The sequence below is a fragment of the Callospermophilus lateralis genome, unplaced genomic scaffold, assembly GCF_048772815.1.
Source record: "Callospermophilus lateralis isolate mCalLat2 unplaced genomic scaffold, mCalLat2.hap1 Scaffold_45, whole genome shotgun sequence".
In the NCBI taxonomy this organism is placed as follows: Eukaryota; Metazoa; Chordata; class Mammalia; order Rodentia; family Sciuridae; genus Callospermophilus; species Callospermophilus lateralis.
The window spans coordinates 5,344,226-5,365,783 of NW_027514398.1; the positions used below are offsets into that span (position 1 = coordinate 5,344,226).

At 32.2% G+C, this 21,558-nt stretch overlaps 1 protein-coding gene across 1 annotated transcript; it reads right to left on the reverse strand.

Annotated features, from left to right (window-relative positions):
* Positions 1 to 6,047: 6,047 nt before the first annotated feature.
* On the reverse strand, positions 6,048 to 19,097 carry LOC143388924 (splicing regulator RBM11-like). Its single transcript, XM_076842345.1, has 3 exons — positions 18,901 to 19,097; positions 7,028 to 7,124; positions 6,048 to 6,335 (listed from the first exon to the last, which is right to left on the reverse strand). Exons 1-3 carry the CDS (start codon positions 19,095 to 19,097, stop codon positions 6,048 to 6,050), a joined length of 582 nt encoding a protein of 193 aa, XP_076698460.1.
* Positions 19,098 to 21,558: the final 2,461 nt, after the last annotated feature.

The following is a 21,558-nucleotide window of genomic DNA, read 5'->3' on the forward strand; positions in this document are numbered from 1 at the left end:
ACACTTACACACATGCAAATCTAGACTACCCAAATAGGAGACATGGATTCACCCTGTTTGAATTAGCTTTTGGTTGTCCTATAGCCAGGCATCTCTAAGCCTCTCATTCCAGGATTAAGCAAGCATTATTGGATTTTCAATGAAGAGTTGTTATGATGTCTATTTATATACTATATATATGCTTGGAATGTATCATCAACAGGTATAAAAAGTGTGGCTTCTACCCACTGACAAATCCTGCCATCTTTTTCAATGAGGAGATAGAGTACATATCAAAGTTTCTATTTATTTTAAATAAATGTTATAGTGTATATTTAAGGTATACAACAGAGGGCTATGGGACACATAGAAATGCTACAATAATTACTATAGTGAAGCAAATTACTGTGTTCATCATCTCATAGTTACCTTTGTGTGTGTGTGTGTGTGTGTGTGTGTGTGTGTGTATGTGTGTGTGTGTGTGTGTATGGCAAACTCTACTCATTTAGCAGAAATCCCTAATGCAATTCAATTTTTCCAACTATGGTTTCTCATGTCGTACACTAGTCTCTAGACTCGTGCATCCTAAATCCTTGACCTATATCCATTTTTCCATTTCCTCTGAATCCTAACCCAGGTAACTGTTCTCTAAACTCTGTATGTTTGACTTCTATTTTGGATCCCACAATCAGAGAGATTATGAAATATTTTTTTCTTTGTCTGGCTTATTTCATTTAGCATAATGTTTTCTAGGTCCATTCATGTTGTGACAAATGACAGAGTCTCCTTTTTAAGGCTCAATAATATTCCATATTAAACATACACACACCACAGTTTCTGTATCATTTGTCCACCGATAAACACTTAGATTGTGTGCATATCTTGGATATTGTGAATAACGCTGAAATGAACATGGGAGTACAGATATTGCATCAAGGTGCTAAATACATTTCCTGTGGGTGTATACCTAAAAGGACAATTGCTGATGCACATGATAGTTCAATTTTTAATTTCTTTAGGAATCTCCTACTTTTTTTCCACAATAGCTGCATTAATCTACATTATCACCCACAGTGCGAAAGGGTTTTTTTTTCTCCACATAGCTAATATTTGTTCTTTCCTGATGTTTTGGTACTAGGTATCCTACTGGCTGTGAGGTTATATCTGACAGTACTTTTGATTTGCATTTTTTTCATGAGTAATGTTAAGCACCTTCTCATTAACATCTGACTATGTTAGTGTCTTTTTAGATAAATGTGTATATTAAAATCCTTTCCCATAAGTTTTTTTTTTCTGTTATTGAATTGTATGATTTCCTTCTAAAATTTAGACATTAGCCCCTTTTTTGATATATGGTTGTAAAGAAATTTTTCCCAAATGGTAGATTAGTATTTTATTTTATTGACCCTTTCCTTTGCTATGCAGAAGCATTTTAGCAGTACTGAGTATTGAACGCAGGGGTGCTCTCCCATTGAGCTGTATCTCCAGTACTTTAAAAAAAAATTTTTAGATCTAGGTACTAAGAGTTGAACCCAGGAGCACTTTTTCCAGTTTTTTATTTTTTATTTTGGGGCATTGACCCACCAAATTTCCTAGGCTGGGCTTGAATTTGTGATCCTGCTACTTTGGCCTCCCAAGTCACTGAGATTACAGATGTGCTCCACCATCTCAGCATGGTCTACATTTCATTGAGGTAAAATTACTGGAAGGAAATTTCTTCCTTTGAATTGAAAACATAAATGGCATTCAACTGTTCTTAAGTAAAAAATACCAAATAAATACTATAATCATTCTCTATAATTTGACTGCAAAATAGGTTTCTTTCAGTTCTCTAATAATATCAGAGGGAAAGAGAATGACATTTAGATGGATATTTACTCAATCACAGGAAAATATTCCTGGGCTTAAGGCTCTACCAAGGGAACATGAAATAGAGCTTACCTATTCTTATCTTTCCTGGTGACCAGAAATATAGATGAGTACATTTAAGATCTGGAGTATCCTGATTGGGTAATATTTCCTCTGTGGAGGCTAAGCTGAAGGTTTCCTCTACCTTCTATTTCTCAATTTGATTTTGCTATCGTAGCCTGATGGAGGTGCAGGGAATACGGAAATATATAGATGTTAATACAGCTGATGATAAATGTCATAAGTCACCAGACCTCATCCTTGTGGGTCACAGATTCCAGCCTGACCTTGGTCATGTTCAACCTTGATCTCTTTATTTGTTATGACAATGAAGTATATAAAAGGTTATTACTCAAGTGGTCAGGGCAATGTAGACTCAGATACCTGGTGCCACTTTCTTCACCAGATATCCTGCCTTAAATGCCAAAGTGTGAGGTCCTTTGTACACAAACATCACAGTATAGATGTACCAGGTAAGTCATCCTAGAAAACTCACTTTTGAACTGAAACATCAAGCTTCATTCAATAATGTGGATAGTTTTTCCAAATTGAGGACTTATGATTTAGAAAGAACAATTATAAGAATTTACAAAGCAATTATCTAGATATTTAATATCTCTATGTGGTTCTTGGAAGCTTCCAGTTGTACTCTGAAATCATCCCATCTCAGATACACTGACTACCCAACAAGGAGAAGGTTGTGCAGTCTGCAGTGGACACTTCTTATTGTTTTTAAATCAGAATGGACAAGTAGCATCTGATTTACACCATTTCAAAGATGGTAATATTCTATATCACATTAAGGAGACACAGCCATTTAATTGCATTGACCCATTCCCAGAACTAGAAGACTGCTTCAATGGGGGTGGGGAAATGTGTTTAGATTTGTTCCTTCTTGCTTATTCGTTCTTTTAATCTATATTATTATTTTTCTTTTCAGTTATCATACAATATAAATATGAACTTCACTTTTCTTTCCATAGCAGTTGGTTCAGCTCTTTGTGAAACTTCTTGTGAAGTTTCAAGTAGGGGAAATGAAGTAACCACCAACTCACCAGAATGGCATAAAAATGACATTAAGTTGAAAACATATGAACAAACAACAGTCATTGAAAGAAACCTTTCCAAGCTTATCTTCATGGAGTTAACCAGAGCCTTCTGAATGCACAGCTGCCAAAAATCTCCCTCTTTGACTCTTAGCACTGGAAGGTGAGAGTTCACTTGCCATAAATCCTTCCCTGGTGAGCTCCCAGCCAGGAAGGAGACTGCCCATCAGCGTCTGGGTGAAAAATGGAAGGCTCCCAATGGAACCTGCCATATGTTACCACTGAAACCCCAAACTCATTGTCTTTAGTTAAGTTTATATATAAACCTTTACCCTGGCTGCCCTGGGAGCCACTTTTTATAGAGTGTTCTCATATGCTCTAAACTTTTCTGTTAATCTGTCTGTTTGGGACTGTGATCTAACTTTAATTGTAGGTAATTTTTCTGATTTTACCACTTCCTCATGCATTAGATATTGATTTATAAAAATTAGAAAATATGAGAATATGCATACTGTCTAATTTTGTTCTCATATTTAAGATTCTTGCAGCATAGTAGAATGGATTCAGGCTTACTTAAAAGTGAACAGATTTTGAGAGTGAGAGATTAAAAATTGGAAAATAAAATCCCCAAAGTTAAATAATTTTAATAATTCTTAACTCAAATATACAGCATTGGGGAAAACTGATAACTCAAAATGTTATAGGATGGTGACAGATATTTCCAGGCATATTTTATATTTTTTATATATGTATTTTTTTTAGTTGTTTAGATCTTTTATTTTATTTATTTATGTGCAGTGCTGAGGTGCGAACCCAGGGCCTCACACATGCCAGGGAAGTGCTCTACTGCTGAGCCACAACTCCAGCCCCTATTTTATATTTTTTAATAATGAAATACACCATGGTAAAAGTGACTTTTCTAGTCTTCCATGTGTTTCAAGTTGGTTGACTTGTTCAAGTTAATACTGAGATACTGTATTAGCTTTTCATTGCTGTGAAGAAAAGGTGGCTGACATGAATAACTTAGAGGAAGAAAGATTCATTTTGACTTATAGTTTCAGAGATTTCAGTCCATGGTCAGCTGGCTCCATTGCTCTGGGCCTGAGATGAGGCAGATCATCATGAGAAAGGTCATGGTGGAGGCCAGCTGGTCAACTCATGGCAGCAGAAGGAGGGGGAAGAGAGAAAAAGAGAGGAAAGAGAGAAAGGGAAAGAGATAGGGAGAGGGGCAGAGAGAGACAGATAAATAGGTAGATAGAGACAGATAAAGGGTAGGATGGGGAGGGAGACAGAGAGAGAGAGAGAGAGAGAGAAACAGGGACAAGATAAAGTCCCCAAGAGTAAATCCCCAAGGATGCACTCATTTTTACTAGGTCCCACTTCCTACACTGTCCACTACCTCCCAATAGTCCATTCAAATCGTTAATCTCTCACTTAACCCACAGATGACGGCAGAGACCTCATGATATATTCACATCCCAAGGATTCCCACTTTGGATACTGCTGCATTTGGGACCACATCTTCAAACACATGAGTCTTTGTGGGACCCAACATATCTAAGTCACAACGTGCACTTTCCTGTCTGTGATGGAAGAATTTAACAAAAATATCTTGCAGTTCTAACATTTTAATTAATGTAATAGTATTTCAAGATATATTTCTTACACAAAGCTATTCTGAATTGCTAAGAAACAATTTTTTATATACTTCCAATAATACCAATCACAACAAAATAATTTAGGTTTAAGGTAAGTTACAGAATTAAAGAAAAGATTGAGGTGAAGGTGAAGCTAAGCTTTTTAAAGATATGCTATTTCCTAATTATGCAGAAGCCATTTTTCCCTTTGGCTTGATTCTAAATTGAAAAAAAAATGTGAATGTAAAACGAGAAGAGTATGTGTTTCAAAAGCCAAGAAAACATAGTTAAAACTACATAAAGCACAGGTCAGGTTTTCATATTGATCAGATTAAAGTAGATTAATGTTTGTTCTAAATTCTACTATACTTAGTTAAATTCAGTTACTCCTTTTGTTAAAAACAGATCTTTATTCTTTTAAACAGTAAGTATCTATAAAGTGCTATTCAACATGCAAAAGAAACATCTAAGCGTGGCCCTTCCTACTAAATTTGGTGCTCGACTCACAAAGGAGTTGCATGATTCTTTCAATTAGCTTTAATAAATATAATTCTTATCATTCTAATTTATGGTGGGCTATAAAATTAACAAAAATGTTTTTAAAAACCCCAATTTGTTTAATGTGTATTGTATCTTCTAAAATAAATGAACCCAAAATAGAAACATTTTTTGGACAATTAAGTATTAGATATCAAACATTAATGAAATATCATTCTATTTACTTATTAATTATCAAGATTTAAATACATTAAACATATTCTCTCAAACCTGGCTGGCAAAAGAGGTAGATAATGTAATACTTACATAGCCAACTTAATGTTCATTATAAACAAGTAAGAAGTAAAGAGGCAGGAATCCCCATTGAACTCATATAACAAGTTAATGACTCAAAAGCCAATCCCATGATAATAATCTTTCTTTTGGTATCACTGTCATATGTCTTCATTTGATAAAATAAACCTGAAGTACATTAAGGCACAGAAAAAACTTGAATGAATGTAAAAAATAAAATGTAATTAACAAAGGAAACAAAGTCTATTTATAACATATTCACTAGGAACCACATGCAACTCTTAAATATTTGCATTACTTTCTTTTGGCAAATCTAATGTTCCTAATTACAGCCTAATTGTACTTGAATATTATATTAACAATATAGAGAAATCACAGTACCTTATCCACAAGTGTTCAGTAGCTGACTTTTAGTTAATAGTTTAATGAAATTTCATCATCAGTACTAAAATAAAATGATACAAAGTATATTTTTATTGGCAATGGGTCAAATATATTATGACATACAAAAGTAGTACATTATATTATTTTTAAAAGCTTTTATCATTTGAGGCAAAAATTGAATAGCAAATCAGATAAGTCATGTTTTCATATATTTCAAAAACGACAAGACACTCAAGAAATTGCTCAGTTTTCTTTAAACAGAATTGAGATCAATGAAGATACGTATTATCTGAAGGTAATACTAATATCTTTTCTTTTTCTTACAATTTCGGAATTTTTGGCTGAATTCATTTCCTCTATTGTTTTCTGTGCTACTATCACTGTCACTGGTTTGCTTTTGCCTCTTTTGGGTATTCCTCTGATAAAGGTCAGAGTCACTTGGTTGTTGGATAGTCCATTCATAGGAGCTAGGTCCAGCATCTAGATCTGGAACATGACTCAGTGAGGAAGACCCAGACGTGCTACTAGGAAGTTGGGCTGTCATCTCATAGAAAGGAAGCTGCAGCACTGGATTATGTGCATGCCGCTGCTGTGGGGGGAAAAAAAAAGTCAACTTATATACCAAAACAAATCCAAAATGCTAAGTTAAATGCACATTAAAAAGTCTAATGCTTGTTAAAAGTAACATGAATTATGCAAATAGTCATGAGTAAATCAAATTGTATTTTGGTATAAGAAAGGCAGTGACTTCATAGTAGGAATGTGGGAGCTTCCTTAAATCCTTAACATAAACATTTAAAGGTTTATTAGTTTACTACAATATAGATTATCAAAGAAATATAATGCAAACCACATATGTAGTTTTAACTCTTCTAGGAGCCACAATATAAGAATAAAATGAAACAGATAAAAATTTTTACAAATGTATTAATCTCAATATATGATAGAGACATGATAACTAAAATTTCTAACTACTCACAGCAGATTAGAAATAAACTGTGATACCTTGAACTTGTCTTTCAACTCACTTCCATCTCTACCAGAGAGGGGGGGAAGAAAGAGAGAGACAGAGATAGATAGAGAGAGAGAGAGAGAGAGAGAGAGAGAGAGAGAGAGAGAGAATAGAATGGAATATGTTGGGAAAAATACTTTCATAGTTTCAGGTAATGAATGGTTGTTCATTAATATTAACTATATGAGCACCAAATACTATGAATGTTTTTCATGTTCTTCATAAATTTGTGTCATATATATGCTAAACTAAATGGGTATCAAACTTACCAATTTATGAAAGAAAAAATATTCTTGAGGTAAAGCAGTATTATTAATGGGAAAAAACTGCATGGGAAAGGAAGATCTGCCCAAGGTTTCTTCATTCCTTTTGAGAAATAAAATGGAAAGCAAAAAAAATCCTTAAAATTCTTAGGTACAAATATTCTTTTCTCTTAACAACTTAATGAGGGTTGTCCATAATCAGAAACAGAGACAGAAAGATCTTCTCTGGTAGCAGTTAGAATTAAATATCTTTAACAAACACATGCAAATAATGTTATTATATTGATAATGTAGTGTCAAAACAATACATTAATTAATTATTTTATTACTAAATATTGAAATTTCAACATTCAGAGTCACATTTGGTTTTCTGATATGAAAATGTTAGACCAGCGCTTGTATTTATATAAAGACATACAACATTTAGATAGTAACAGAACAATAGCAAGTCATTAATCATCACTGGACATACAGTTCAATCTTCTACAGATATAAAAACAAAGAGGGAGAAATTATCATCAATTTATTTTTAAAGTATCTTTACTATGTAAATATATAAACTGTACTCCTTCCTAAATGGACTACTAATGTTAACATAAACATGTTGACTGATATCTTCCAGGCATTAAGATAATCAAAACATCTCTAATTAAAAAACTGTGGTGTTCCCCAAATTTCATTTATACATGTGATTGTTGCTCTTATGGAGATGTTATAAATCCTGGCTAGGTTCTGCAGCTACTCTTCAATAGTCTACTAGCTCTATAGTATACCCTAATTTTAATGCTAACCACTAATCTTTAGGCTAGGAAGCATACTCTAAGGGAGGCTGAAATCAGCACTGGAAGATGGGAAGAAATGACAGAATGTAGTCAGATGGATGGGGGAGACTCCATTTATAAATACTGAGAGTAGTATCCCAGAAGTCAGTAGAAGTCAGAAGTCCATACTTCATTAAGAAAGAAATTAGAAAAATATAAGTTGTTCCATAGGGGTATACTGAATAAACATTGAGGCTGCTGAATGGCTGATCAGAAAGTTCTCATCACCTTAAAAAGAGTAGCTCTCATATAACAGTGGGGTTAAAAAATGAACAGGAAGAAAGGATGTGAAAGATAAAAATATTTATTAGTGAGAGGAAGAAGAAAAATATGGGAGCCCAGTTAGGAGACAAGGTGAAAGGTGAAGGCAAATTACAGAGTAGGGATGACTCCACAGCAGAGGTGAGATAAGCTGCATTATGAAAACAAGTGTCAATTGTCTAAAACCAGTATTTTTCCCACGTGAATCTTTGGACACATAGTTGTCTGCATGGAGGAATCACATGTAAATTAAAAACTGTTATGGATTGATACATTCTCTTCATTTTCAGTTAATGAAACCCTCAGTACCTTAGAATGTGGCCATATTTGAAAACAGGATCATTGCATATGTCATTGGTTAAGACATGTTAATACTGGAATAGGATGGATCCATAACCCTTTATGACTGGTATTCATATAAAAAAGGAATATTTGGAGATAAAAACAGAAGAACAACATGTGAAAATAAAGGCAGAAATGTGGGTAAAGCTTCTGTCATTCAAGGAATACCAAGCAATGCTATCAAAACAACAGAAGAATAGGGGAGAAGCATGGGATAGATTCTTCTTCATAGCTTAGAAGAAACCAGTGCTTCTAATATTTTGATCCTGGATGTCTAGCCTCTGAAATTTTAAGACAATTAATTTCTGTTGTTTAGGCACTCTATAGTACGTTGTTACAGTGGCTCTAGCAAATTAAAAATTAGTTCAATTAAGAGCAAGGCATAAGAGGCAATAAGAAGTCAAAAAACCCATTTACAAGGAAGACTAATGAAGACTAGATTACATTTGCACATCACAACCAGGACATGATAACTCATTCTCATACTTCCTTTATGAAATACCAAATACTAGAAAAAAGTACTACCAATGAAATGTAGTGTCATGGGATATACATATGACTTTTTTGACATTATAGTCTAGACTCTGAGATGATTTACAAACCATGTATCAAACATAAGATAGTTATACTGCAATCTTCTATTGCCTATCTATTCTTTTAAACTCCAAATCCTACAAATATTATGTTCTTTTCCCAAACCCAAAGAAAATAAAGTAGTTTTTTGCCCTTGGTATTAAAGAAGAGGGGAAGCTATTACATCACATATATGGCTCAATCCATAAGTGTATAATGATTTCCCTATCTTAGTAGTAATTTTCCTTTTGTTGAATACTTACAATATATTCAGTATTTTAAGTACCTTGTATTTATTATAAAATTTTATTCTCATAAAAACTTTTTAAGTATTATTTTAATTTTAGAGATAAGGATACAGAAAGGTAAAATAACCTCCTCAGAGTCACAGCATTAATAAAGTGGCACTGGCAGAATTCAAATCCAGGCAATCTGATTTTATTACCTACTTTATTAAGTTCTCTTTATTCTCCCCAATATAGAAATTCTGGGGAGAATAAAAATATGGAGCACACTTATTTGGGGTTTAGTACTTCTGCCAAAGATAATTCTGGGTATTTGCCAGTCCCAAAAGGTCACTCTCCCATGCCTTAGGGGGCTGATACAGTTAACAAGGCATAGGATGTTTGGTTATTATTAGTTTATTTGAAAATATTCAGTTCTGCCAAAGACAACAAGAAAACAAACAGGATGGACAAAATTCTTAAACATGCTTAGTGTAGATTGTAAGTAAGTTAGCAGTTTATTAATAGCAACAGAACTGTGAGGGATAAAATAAGCAAGAAACCTAGGAAGCCAAGATAGAATTCATAATATATACTAATGGATAGTGAATGATTTAGATCTTATAACACACAAAAGAGATGGATACCTACTCCTGATCATGCCTAACAGTTATAATATAAAGAATAGTAGTGTACAGTTTATCATATTTATTTTATCATTTATATTTATATTCTGTTGCATAAGTCTCTTAATAAGTGTTTGTTTATGTAGTACTTAACTTGGGCACTTTAAAAGTTAGGGAAATTTGAACTCTGGGCTCCTAACCTTATGTGTCATTTTAATGTCATAGTTTGTGATCATTTTCATATTGTAGTTTCACTATGAACTGTTGGGCAGACTTCCTGAGATTGTTTTGATTAAAGCTTTAGTCAGTTGCCTGAGTTTTTTAATTAGGAAAACTCAAAGAATATTACTCAATATGTTTCTCTGTTGACAGTTTCATTCATGTATGATAATGATTAAAATACAATAGAACCTTTATATATTAACAATAGCAAAAAGAAAATAAGGTAATCAAAAATTTTGGTGTGTCTTGAAATCATTTTTAACCCATGCAAACTCTTAAGATTTCTCTCATCTTCCTTGAATCTATACTTGATAAGGGAATTGTGTTGAATTTTCAGTAGATTATTTCACATGATTGTTTTATTCAAATCATACCTGCTCTTCCTAAACCCCTAGATATTTACCTCTAGGATGGCATGCTTTGCTCTTGTTGACATGAGAAATCATTGATTACATCTGTCTTTTAAAAAGGAAAAAAAATCTGATAAGTGAAACTAGTCAGGTATTTTAAGAAAAATGAATGTAATTGAAGTGGAGAGGTAACAATAAAAACAATATATAATTTATATGTCTCTCTGTGTATATTCTAATTATATGCATATATATTTGTAGTATAGTTGCTGACTCATACTACCTGTAAAATGGCAGTTTTTGTTGTTGCTATTATTTCTGTCATTTAACAATATGAAAGCTATTCTTAGATTTCTGACAGTATTTGTCTCATTTGTTTCTCATAGTTTTCCAAATCCTGTGTTCTAATATTCTGGCAAAGATGTAAAAGATAGATCAATTCAGCTTTCTCATTTCATAGATGTGAAAAGTGAAATATAGGAAATTGAGTCATTTTCCTAAAAATCATGAAACTTGCATTTATGGTGAAGTACGCTTAGCAAACTTGGTAAAATGCAAATTCTCATTCATGGGCTGGAGAGGAAGCCCCAGTTTCTGCATTGCTAATAAGCTGTTAGGTGATGCATGGGTACGGAAGCACACTTCAAGTAGCAAGGGAATAGCATAGCAAGTCATGCAACCTTAATAGCCAGTATGTAGGACAGTGACTTTTCCAAGACCCATGGGATTCTGAGCTCATTGTCTCAAACAAAATTATTATATTTGTCTAAATTGTACCAATACTCTTCTGATGTGTCCAGTAATTTATTACTGTTGACTTATGAAAATCAAGTGCATACAAATGACTAATTTACTGTACTAAAGTCACTTTAACACAAGGGTGTTGTGAAAGAACATGAAATGTGTAATTTTAAATTCATGTCCTGGTGGCTAGATATCAGGGCTAAGTGACTCAGCCTCCATGAACTTCAGTTTGCTCATTTTTAATTGAAAAGAATAGTTACAATACTACCTCATAGAATTGTGAAGCTCAAATGAGATAATGTAAATGTGTGATATGGTAGATTGTAAAGCAATAATCCACTGTTTTCCCTTTAAATGCATTTTCTTTTAATTCTGTTGAATAATTTCCAACTGTAGATCTTCTCCATGCAGTTTCATGGACTACTTGAATCTCCTAGGTTATACATTTAAAAATGCAAATCTACCTACCAATCAGAATCTCTGGAAATTGCCCCAGGAAACCACATTCTGAACAAACATACCCAGTATTTTTTCACACAGTTTTTTAAACCTATGCTTGGGAAATCCTAGTTTGTTTTGCTTGTGTAGTCAGATTTCTTGTCAGTCATTGTCCACATATTTTTATAAATAAGTGATTGAATATCTTGATTTTGTATAACACATTGAATCAATATTTATTTTCTGAATTTGCATTGGTGGCTCAGAACTAAAATTTAAAATACATTTTTGCCTTTACTTTTGCTTTTGGCCTCTATCCTTGAGGGATCTTAGAGTTTCACCTATACAATTTTGTTTTAACTGCTGCTATAACCACATAAACACCTGTCTTGGTGACATCAGTGGGTCAATTGTTTCAGGTTTGGGATTCTGCTGTCCCCAAAGGCTCTTTATTCTTTATACACACAAATAGGCAAGTGGACTAGTGAACTTCTGATGGGGATCTTATTTGTGTTGCTCAAATGTGTACAAAATAGCTTATACCATAAATATGTTGCTATGGCTTTTTGGATTTCACCTGAAAATGTTCTGTTGTTTCTTATTTTATGACCTTAGGTCATTTAATCTGTTTAATCATCACTTTATTCATATGTAGAATATGTGAAGAGTAAGGAAATATAAAACAACACAGGACTTGCCATGGAGTGAGTGCTAAATAATCATATGCCATATGATTATTGTTGATATGAATGCTGTTGATAACAAATCCATTTTGTTTTCAGAAATAGGGAAAGAGAAGGAAGGAGATTTTTGGGTACACTTTTTGGGATGAGATTGTGGTTTAAGGGGATTATCATAGAACAATGGATTAAATTCAGGATATGTGTGAGGATTTGTAACTTTTTATGCAAGTGTTGGTCAACACTGAAAGTCACAAGATAAAATCATTTGTCTTAGTAGTTTACCAACCAGGAAAATGTGTTTGGAGTCAAATAATATTATAGTAGTAGAGGACATTTGTCTCAACTCCTTCCATTTAAAGATGAGAGCATTATTGTATTAAGTGAGTAAGTCAGAAAGATAAATATCTCATGGCATGATCTTATTCATATGTAGAATCTTAAAAAAGTTATCTTGTAGAGGTTGAGAGTTGGATAGTGGTTACCAGAGAATTGGGAGGGGAAGTGGGAAAGGAAGATCAGGGAAAAGTAGGTCAACACATCCAAAGTTACAATTGGATAAGAATAAGCACTGGTGTTTTATCACCTGTTAGGGTGACAGTATCTAATAATATATTGTATATTTCAAGATAGCTAGAAAAGAGGATCTAGACTTATCACCAGAAAGAGGTACTAACGATTGAGGTACTATATATGCCAATCTGATTCAGTTTTTTTTTAAAGGTTTAGGCATTGAAACCAGGGGCACACTATGACTGATGTATATCAATAGACTTTTTATTTTTTATTTTGAGACAAGTTCTCACTAAGTTGTTCAGACTGACCTTGAATTTGTAATCCTTCTGCTTCAGCCTCTTTACAGGCATGTGCCAGTTATTCAGTGTATATATGTGTTGAAATGTACTCCATAAACATGCAATTATTATATGGTTGATTACATAAAGTAAGGCAATAAAATATTTCAAAAAGTGAAGAAACCCGGGCTCAGGGTTGAGAGGCATAAGAATTTGTTCAGAGCTGTAAGGGAAGTATGAGAGGGACTAGAGGCCCTTGGGTTTTAGCTGCTCATGCCAAGGGCACTGTTCATTCTTTGGAATGTTGTGATCATTCTGTTCTCATTATTACAGCCATTGTAACTGTAATGAGAATGTATTGTGAAGATACAGTTGCACAGTGTAGAACAATTTTCCCTAACTTCACCATGTATCTGACATTTTTTAAACATTTTTCTGCTACTTTATTTAAAATTTGAAACCTAAAATGATTTTCAGCATTCTTTATCAGTGTACCTCTCTTTTGACAATTTCCAGAATCATTATCTTCCTAAGAACTAGCAATAAACTCCTATATTGTTTCCCAATTCTCAATTTTTAATCATAATAATGTTACATAATCTAATCCTCAGACCCTCAGTTTGTTATTCAAAAATTAATATTTCTTTTTCTGCTTTGATTTCTTTGACTTTTTTTTCCAATAACATTACTTTTTGGTGTTTTCAATTTTAATTCAGTGGGGTCTTTTTAAACCATTTTTCTTCACGATAACACCAAAACGTGAATATTTTAGATTCAAAAATCTAAGAAAATATAGAAATACAGGAAATAGAAAAGACAAAAGTACAAATAAGGAGAAAAAAATTGCTGTAATAGTAGCATTGCCATAAACTATACTTTATGGATCTGTATCCTGGTTCTATTACAATAAATATGTATGGTTGTGTATGTGCACATGTACATGTGTATATTTGTATTGTGCATACACATACATTAAGTATTACAGATGAAATTAGGACTATACCTATGGACTACACATAGAAATATATTTATGTGATTTATTTATATGTTTTTGTAATCTTGCTTTTTATTTTATTTTATATAAAAAGTTTTATAATTTATCACTAGTTTTTATAAATGATTTTTAATTTGTTTCATAGCCTTCATCTTAAGGATCCACTATAATTTATTTTATTAGTCTCTCATTGCTATAATTTAGTTGATTCCTAAATACTGACCATTAAAATTATAGTACATTTTGATGTATTAATACTAATAAGGTCAATTGGTATGATAGTAAAAGTAATATGGTAATATTTTAGTTAAATTTTATTTCTTTGATCATATTTTAATAATTTTGTGAGCCCTTTATTTTGGATAGTATCTGTTTTTCCTTTGCTTGCATGTATCATTTTCCTTTACTCATTTATGGTTTTTTTTTTAAAAATGCATATATATTTTTCTTTTCTACCTTATATTGAAACTATTTTTCTAATTTATTTTTTATATTATAGCTAGTTTATAGTTTCTATATACAGACATTTTAAGTTTATGTGCTGTGGAATATGTTGGCTTGTATTTATATTTCCACCTTTGTTTTTATGCTTAAGATCATTTCTCAGTCTGTAATTGTATTAATTGTATCCTTCTAGTTCACACAACTTGGCTTTTACATGGAATGATTTAGTATAGCTAGACTCAAATAATCATCTTAGCATTGTTTATTTAAAAATCTACTGCCTTTGACTGTTTTAATTGCCCTCGTTTTCATAGCTAACATGATACTTATTGGTGTCCTCATTTTGTTTCATCTATTAGTTCTTGATTCAATTTCACAGGCCTCTTTATTTATAATATTGGGATAATTTTAACCATGCCCCTTATTATCTTCAAAAGGTCATTCTTTTTTAAATACATTTTCCCCTTCCTGTGACATCTTATTAACATCTTAATTTTAGAATTGTAAAATTAACTTGAATAAAAATTATTTCATATTAAATCTTCCATTCTGGATTGTGGTATATCTTAGTGTTATTCGAATCCATTCTATTTCTATGTACAGTTTCTTTGGCTTCGTAGCTTTGTTTTCATTTAAAAAAATGTTTATTGTATATATTTTTGTCTTTGTTTTTTTTTTCCTTTCTTCCTCCTTTTCTTCCTCTTATCCTTTTTTTAAAAGTTTTGAAGTATTTTTTTCATTGCACAAAATATACATTGTTATTCATCATCATAAAATTTGAAACCATAACAATATCTACTGTCATAACATTATCTACTGATTTTTAAAAAATGGTAATCTTATTGTGGAAAATGACTTGCTTTGTTCTTCTTTTCATCATGATTTCTATTTTCCTGTTCCTTACTTCTTATACTTACTGCACACCTGCCTTTATGCCTTATTGCTTTTTTCAACTGTTCTTCTATCAAGATGGCCCTCTGATATTAATACCTCATCAAGCAAAAAAAATCACCTAAAATCAATCAATCAATCTATCTATCTGTCTATAATGTTTTGTTGTTGTTTTCTCCTAATACCTCTTATTCTTTCTCCTTTCTCCTTACACTCTGCTTCCTCTTCTTTTTTTGAAAGAACTAGTTGACTTGCAAATCATAGAACCTTGTTCAAACTAGGTTAAACCAAAACATGAGTTTATTATCTTCTATAACTTAAAGAGTTTTGCATGAAATACCACTGAATACGAGTACTCAGGAAATAATAGCTTCAGGATGTATTTCCTTCTAGCTTGAGCTCTCAAAAGAATAAAGGAACTTTTTATTTCAATGCCTCTCTCAAAAGGTTCCTAAGTGGGTCTGCTTAGATTTCACACACTCCTGTGGATCCAATCCAATACTCTGTTTGAGTAGTCAGAGTTCACTGAGATGGAGAGAGAATACACCTTTGCAAATTAGCTTAAAAAAATCATTTAGGATTGGGAGAAGTTTCCAAAAATGTAAGGCAGGAGAGCTGAAAAACAAATTATACAGATAGTAATATTAATTAATATTTTTTGTGGTTCTGAATATTTTTAAAATTATATTTTATATTGACTACTGTTGCTGTGAGCCAAGTTATTGACTTTTATATAGTAACACTAAAGTTTCTCACTGGATTACTTTTTCAGTTGCCATCTTCTTATTTTTGGTAGAATATCATGTCATATGCAATAATAAAGAATAATATCTGCATTCTTTTAATTACATCATATTTCTTTTTCTTATTGCTAATTTAAAAATATTAAAAATGCATAATAGTATTTATTTTTATATTTTTATATTTTTTATATTATTTTAATGGATATATGCTATTATTATTTCCTCATTAATAGGATTATGACTCTTAGCATGAAATTCACAGGATTTTCTCATTTTAATAAATAATATCTGTTTTAACTTATGTAGAATACTTTGTAAAATTTATTTGTTCTAATTAGTTATGCATGCAACAGAATGCATTTCAGTTCATAGTACACAAGCAGTGCACAAATTTTCATTTTTCTGGTTGTACAAAATGTAGAGTCAAATCATTTATGTCACCATACATGTATGTAGGGTAATGATGTCTGTCTCATTCACCATCTTTCCTATCCCTATGCCTTCTCCCTTTCCCTTCTTTGCCTTTGCCCTATCTAAAGTTTCTCTATTCCTCCCATGCCTCTCCCAACCCCCATTAAGGATCAGCGTCTACTTATTAGAGAGAACATTTGGTCTTTGCTTTTTTGGGATGGGCATAATTCACTTAGCAAGATATTCTCCAACTCCATCCATTTACCTGTAAATGCCATGATTTGATGATATTCGACAACTCCATCCATTTACTTGTAAATGCCATGATTTTATTCTCTTTTAATGCTGAGTAATATTCCATTGTGTATATAAATCACTGTTTATTTAACCATTCAACTGTTGAAGGGCATCTAGGTTGGTTCCACAGTTTAGTTATTGTGATTGTGCTGCTATAAACATTGATGTGGCTGCATCACTGTAGTATGCTGATTTTTAAGCCCTTTGAGTATAAACTAACAAGAATCATTGTTGATCCATTAATTTTTTTTTTTTAATTTTGTCTAATGCTGTGTATTTTTGTCAATATGTTATTTAGGCATTTTGCTTTTGAGGTGTTGCATGACTTAGAATAATTTCTAATTCATGTATCTCTGTGTGTGTGTGTGTGTGTGTGTGTGTGTGTGTGTGTATGCGTGCATGCGCTTTGTGCATGTGTGTCTTTGTCCTATTTTCATGTTTGGTATTAAGGTTATTGAACTATTTAAAGTGATTTTAAAAGTTTTTTTTTTCTATTTGCTGCTAAATATTGGGTACTTACTATGACATTTTTATAAAATTAAGGTTATTGAGGTATAATTTAAATACAGTAAAATATATACTTTAATTATATTTTGATGAACCATGAATATGTATGTGTACGGTTTTATAAGTCTTAGTAAAAACATATTAAGATTAAACATTTATTTTACCCTAAAAGTTAGCTCTTTGCAATTAATTCACTTTCCTTCTCTGATTCCTTATAAACTGGTCATATTTTCTGACATTCTAGATTCAAGATCCTTTTCTAGAATTTCATATAAATGAAATCTTCTTTTCTATAGGTTTTATAGCTATATTTTTGCTTAGAATATATATTTTTTGTGATTCATCAAAGTTGTTCATGAATAAATACTCTATTCCTTTATATTGCTGGTGGCCTTACATTATATAGATAATCACACTTTGTTTATTCATGCACTTCTTGATTAGCATATGGGTTCTTTCCAATTTAGAGTTTATATAAAAAAATACTACTGAGTGGTACATGCCTGTGATCCCAACAACTCAGGAGGCTGAGGTGGGTGAATTGCATGTTCAAAGCCACCTCAGCAACTTATTTTGAGTCCTGTCTCCAAATTAAAAATAAAAAGGGCTGGGGTGTTGCTCAGTAGTTGAACATTTTTGAGTTCCATCCCTAGTACCGAAAAAGAAAAGAAAAAGTGCTACTATGAAAATGTACATGTTGTGGTGAGGACATATTTTCAGTTCTCAAGGGTTAATACCTAGATGTGAGCTTTTTGTGGTTATGTAAATTACATATTTAGCATTATAAAAAAGCTATCAACCTTTTTCCCCAAAGTATTGTATTATTTTGTCCTTTTTCTTCATTAATGTAGAATGGTTTCAGCTTGCTTTTGCCAGTTTTTTAAAATTCTAGTGGGTGAGTAGTGGTGTATTATTTTGTTTTTAATTTGCATTTTTTGAATGACTAAAGACATTGAGCACCATTTCTTGAGATTCTTGGCCATTATTACAATCTTCTGTTAAATGTCTTCAGTTCTTTTGCCTATTAAAATATTGGTGTGTTTTATTATTATATGTATATTCTACACACACTCACACACACAAATCTTTTGAGCCCAAGTACTTGTCAGATATACATATTGCAGGTCTGCATGTTTGTATCCTTGACACTGTTATTTGAGGAGCAAATCGGTTTCATTATGAGAAGGTCCAATATATCACTTGTTTCTTTTTTGTTTCATTCTTGCAGTTTCTTATTTTGAGAAATCCTGGCTTCACTCAAAATCGTTAATGTTTTCTCTCAATTCATACACATATTCTGCTTCCTGCCATTAAATGAGACTGAATCAAAGCAAGTAGAGTTGAAAACATGAGAGGGCGAAAGGGCTTGTCAAAGTTATCTTTTACTTTATATGTGGTTTAGCAGCATGGCAACTAATGTCTGACTTTCTGGGGTCTCTAGAGGATGGATATGCTTTTCACTAATGTCCTTCTACTCTATCTAGTTGAGACATTAGTGTCTTCTTTCCCTGCATGACCTCTGGAGTTGTTCAGCTTGTAGCTCCTTGGGCTTTATTCTATGCATGTGTAGGTTTGTATACAGCAACAGACACAAAGAAACTGCCCTATAAATTTCAAAGCTCTTCTTCTTCATGGCTTCTTCCTCTCTAGCATTCTGCTGTTCAAACTTCAATGGCCAAACTCCAGCTTTCTCCAATGTTAGCAAGATCGCCATGCTCTAACTGGATTCACCCTTCCTACACTGCAGTCAAGAAAGGACCTCCTAGCAGAAAGATATTAGATTATAGGATTCAAATAATTTGTTTCTCTTCTTTCAGGGAACACATTCCTGTGATTGTTGTTGTCAAATTTTAAACTTATTTGTTCCAATTCTTATCCAGTGTTCTTTTTTTAGAGAAATATCTGCAATGGATATCCATCATGACAGGAATTGGATTCTGTAAAGCATTTACTTATCTATTTATTTTTGTTCTTAATTGAGGTAAAACACATAAAAATTTACATTTTAGCCATTTCAAGTGTATAATTCTGTGGCATTAAGTATAAAAATATTGTCATGTAACCATCATCACTAACCATCTCCAGACTTTTTCTCCTTCCCAAACTGAAACAATGTTCCTTTGAAACATTAACTCCCCTTTACCGCTTTCTGTTCAGCCTCTGGAAACCACCATTCTACTTTCTCTCTGAAATCAACTATTTTGGTCATTGAAACTAGGTTGATCATGTAAGTGGAACCATAGAATATTTGATCTATTTTTGACTTTTGTATTTTCACTGTATCATATCTAGTCAAGGTTTTCCCATATTGTAACATGTGTAAAATTTTCTTCCTTTTTAAGGTTGAATAACATTCCATTGTATATTAGAGATTTCGCTAATCCATTAATTTATTGATGGGTATGTAGGTTGTTTCCACTCTTTAGCTATTGTAAATAATACTGCCATAAGCCTCAGCCTTCAATTATTTGGTTATTTACCTAAGAATGGAATTACTGGATTTGTTTCTCTTCTTTCAGGGAACACATTGTGGTAATTCTATTTAATTTTTTTTTGAGAAGACATCATATTGTTTCCACAGCAGTGGTACCATTTTGCATTCCCACCATCAATGCACAAGAATTCCATTTTTCCATATCTTCATCAATAGTTGTATTTTTTGATGTTTTAAAAAACAGCAGAGGTTCTAAAGAGTTGGAAGTGATATTCAATTATGGTTTTAATTTAATTTTCTTAAATTTAGTATTTTTTAAATCAGTTTATTTACCATTTACTTTTCCTCATTGATATGTCTATCCTACTCCTCTGCCCATTTATTTTTTTAAATTGAGTGTTTGATTTTTATTTGTTACATTGTGGTATTCATCTGAAAATTATCTGCTTTTTGATGAATATATTTTCCCATTCTGTGGGTTGTCTTTTCACTTTGTTGATTCTGTCCTTTAATGCACAAAAGCTTTTAATTTTGATAAAACTAAACTTATCTATTTTTGCTTTCATTGCTTGTGCTTTTTAAAATCTTTTTGGTATTCTTTGAGAAATCAGGGAATCAGTGCTAAATCCAATCTAATAAAGTTTTCTATTTCTGTTTTTTTGGAGGTTTTATTGTTTAAGCTTTATAGTGTTTTTCCTAATCTTTTAACAATTTTTAATTTAAAGCAATTTTGTCTGGTATTAGTGTAGCATTTCTACTCTCTTTTGAATTGAATATTTTTTTTCATCTTTTGACAAAATGAGTCTGTTATAGATAGAATATAGTTGGAGGCTGGATTCTTTGTTTTGTTTTGTTTTGTTTTGTTTTGTTTTGTTTGTTTGTTTCCCATTCTGCCAATGTACACCTTTAGATTAGGGGTTTCAATACATCTACATTCACCTGCGGTGATCTACTCTTTTGTCATTAGTTTTCTACATGTCTTCAAGTATTTTTTGTTCCTCATTTCCTACATCAGTGCCTTTTGTTGGGTTTAGTTGGCTTTCATACTGACATGCTTTTAGTCTCATTCCCTTTCTTATAAATCCTATAGATAGTTTTTATGAGGTTACCATGGAGACCACAAATAGCATACTAAAATTATACCAATCCAACTTAAACTGATACTAACTTAAATTCAATCCCATGAAAATACTACCTCTCTAAAGTTCCACTCCACCCTACTTAATGTTACTGATGACAAAACTTTTGTCTTTATACATTGTCTACCCTTGAACATGCAGTTACAGTTATTTCTATTCATTTGTCTTTTAAATCCTTTTTTGTTCCTCATTTCCTACATTATTACCTTTTCTTATGTTTAGTTGATTTTCATACTGACATGCTTTTACAGAAAAGTAAAGTTGTAAACCAAAATTATGATAGTATTGTTTTCTGTATTTGTTGTGTGTTTTGTCTTTACTGGAGAACTTTATATTTTCATGACTTCAAATTACTGTCTAGTGGACTTTTATTTCAATTTGAAAGATGCATCAGCATTTCTTATAGGACAAGTCTAGTAAGTAAAGGAGCTTCCAGCTTGTTTGGGAATATTTCAATTTATACCTAATTGTTAAGGATAATTTTATAAGGATTCTGATATATTTTTGATGCCTAGAATTTTATTCTTCTTTCTACTCCAAAGATCTAGAATTAAATCAATTTAATGTTCTTTAAGTCTAACAATACACTATGTTAACTCTTT

What these genes read in the sequence shown, in the direction of transcription:
- LOC143388924 (XM_076842345.1), bottom strand. Translation starts at nt 19,097, where the DNA reads ATGGCGATCTTGCTAACATTGGAGAAAGCTGGAGTTTGGCCATTGAAG. An exon ending in CAAGCTGAACAACTCCAGAG is followed by an intron (nt 7,125 to 18,900) that starts GTCATGCAGGGA and finishes ATTTCTCAAAAG; the next exon opens with GAATGAAGAAACCTTGGGCA. An exon ending in ATTTTTTCTTTCATAAATTG is followed by an intron (nt 6,336 to 7,027) that starts GTAAGTTTGATA and finishes TTCCCCCCACAG; the next exon opens with CAGCGGCATGCACATAATCC.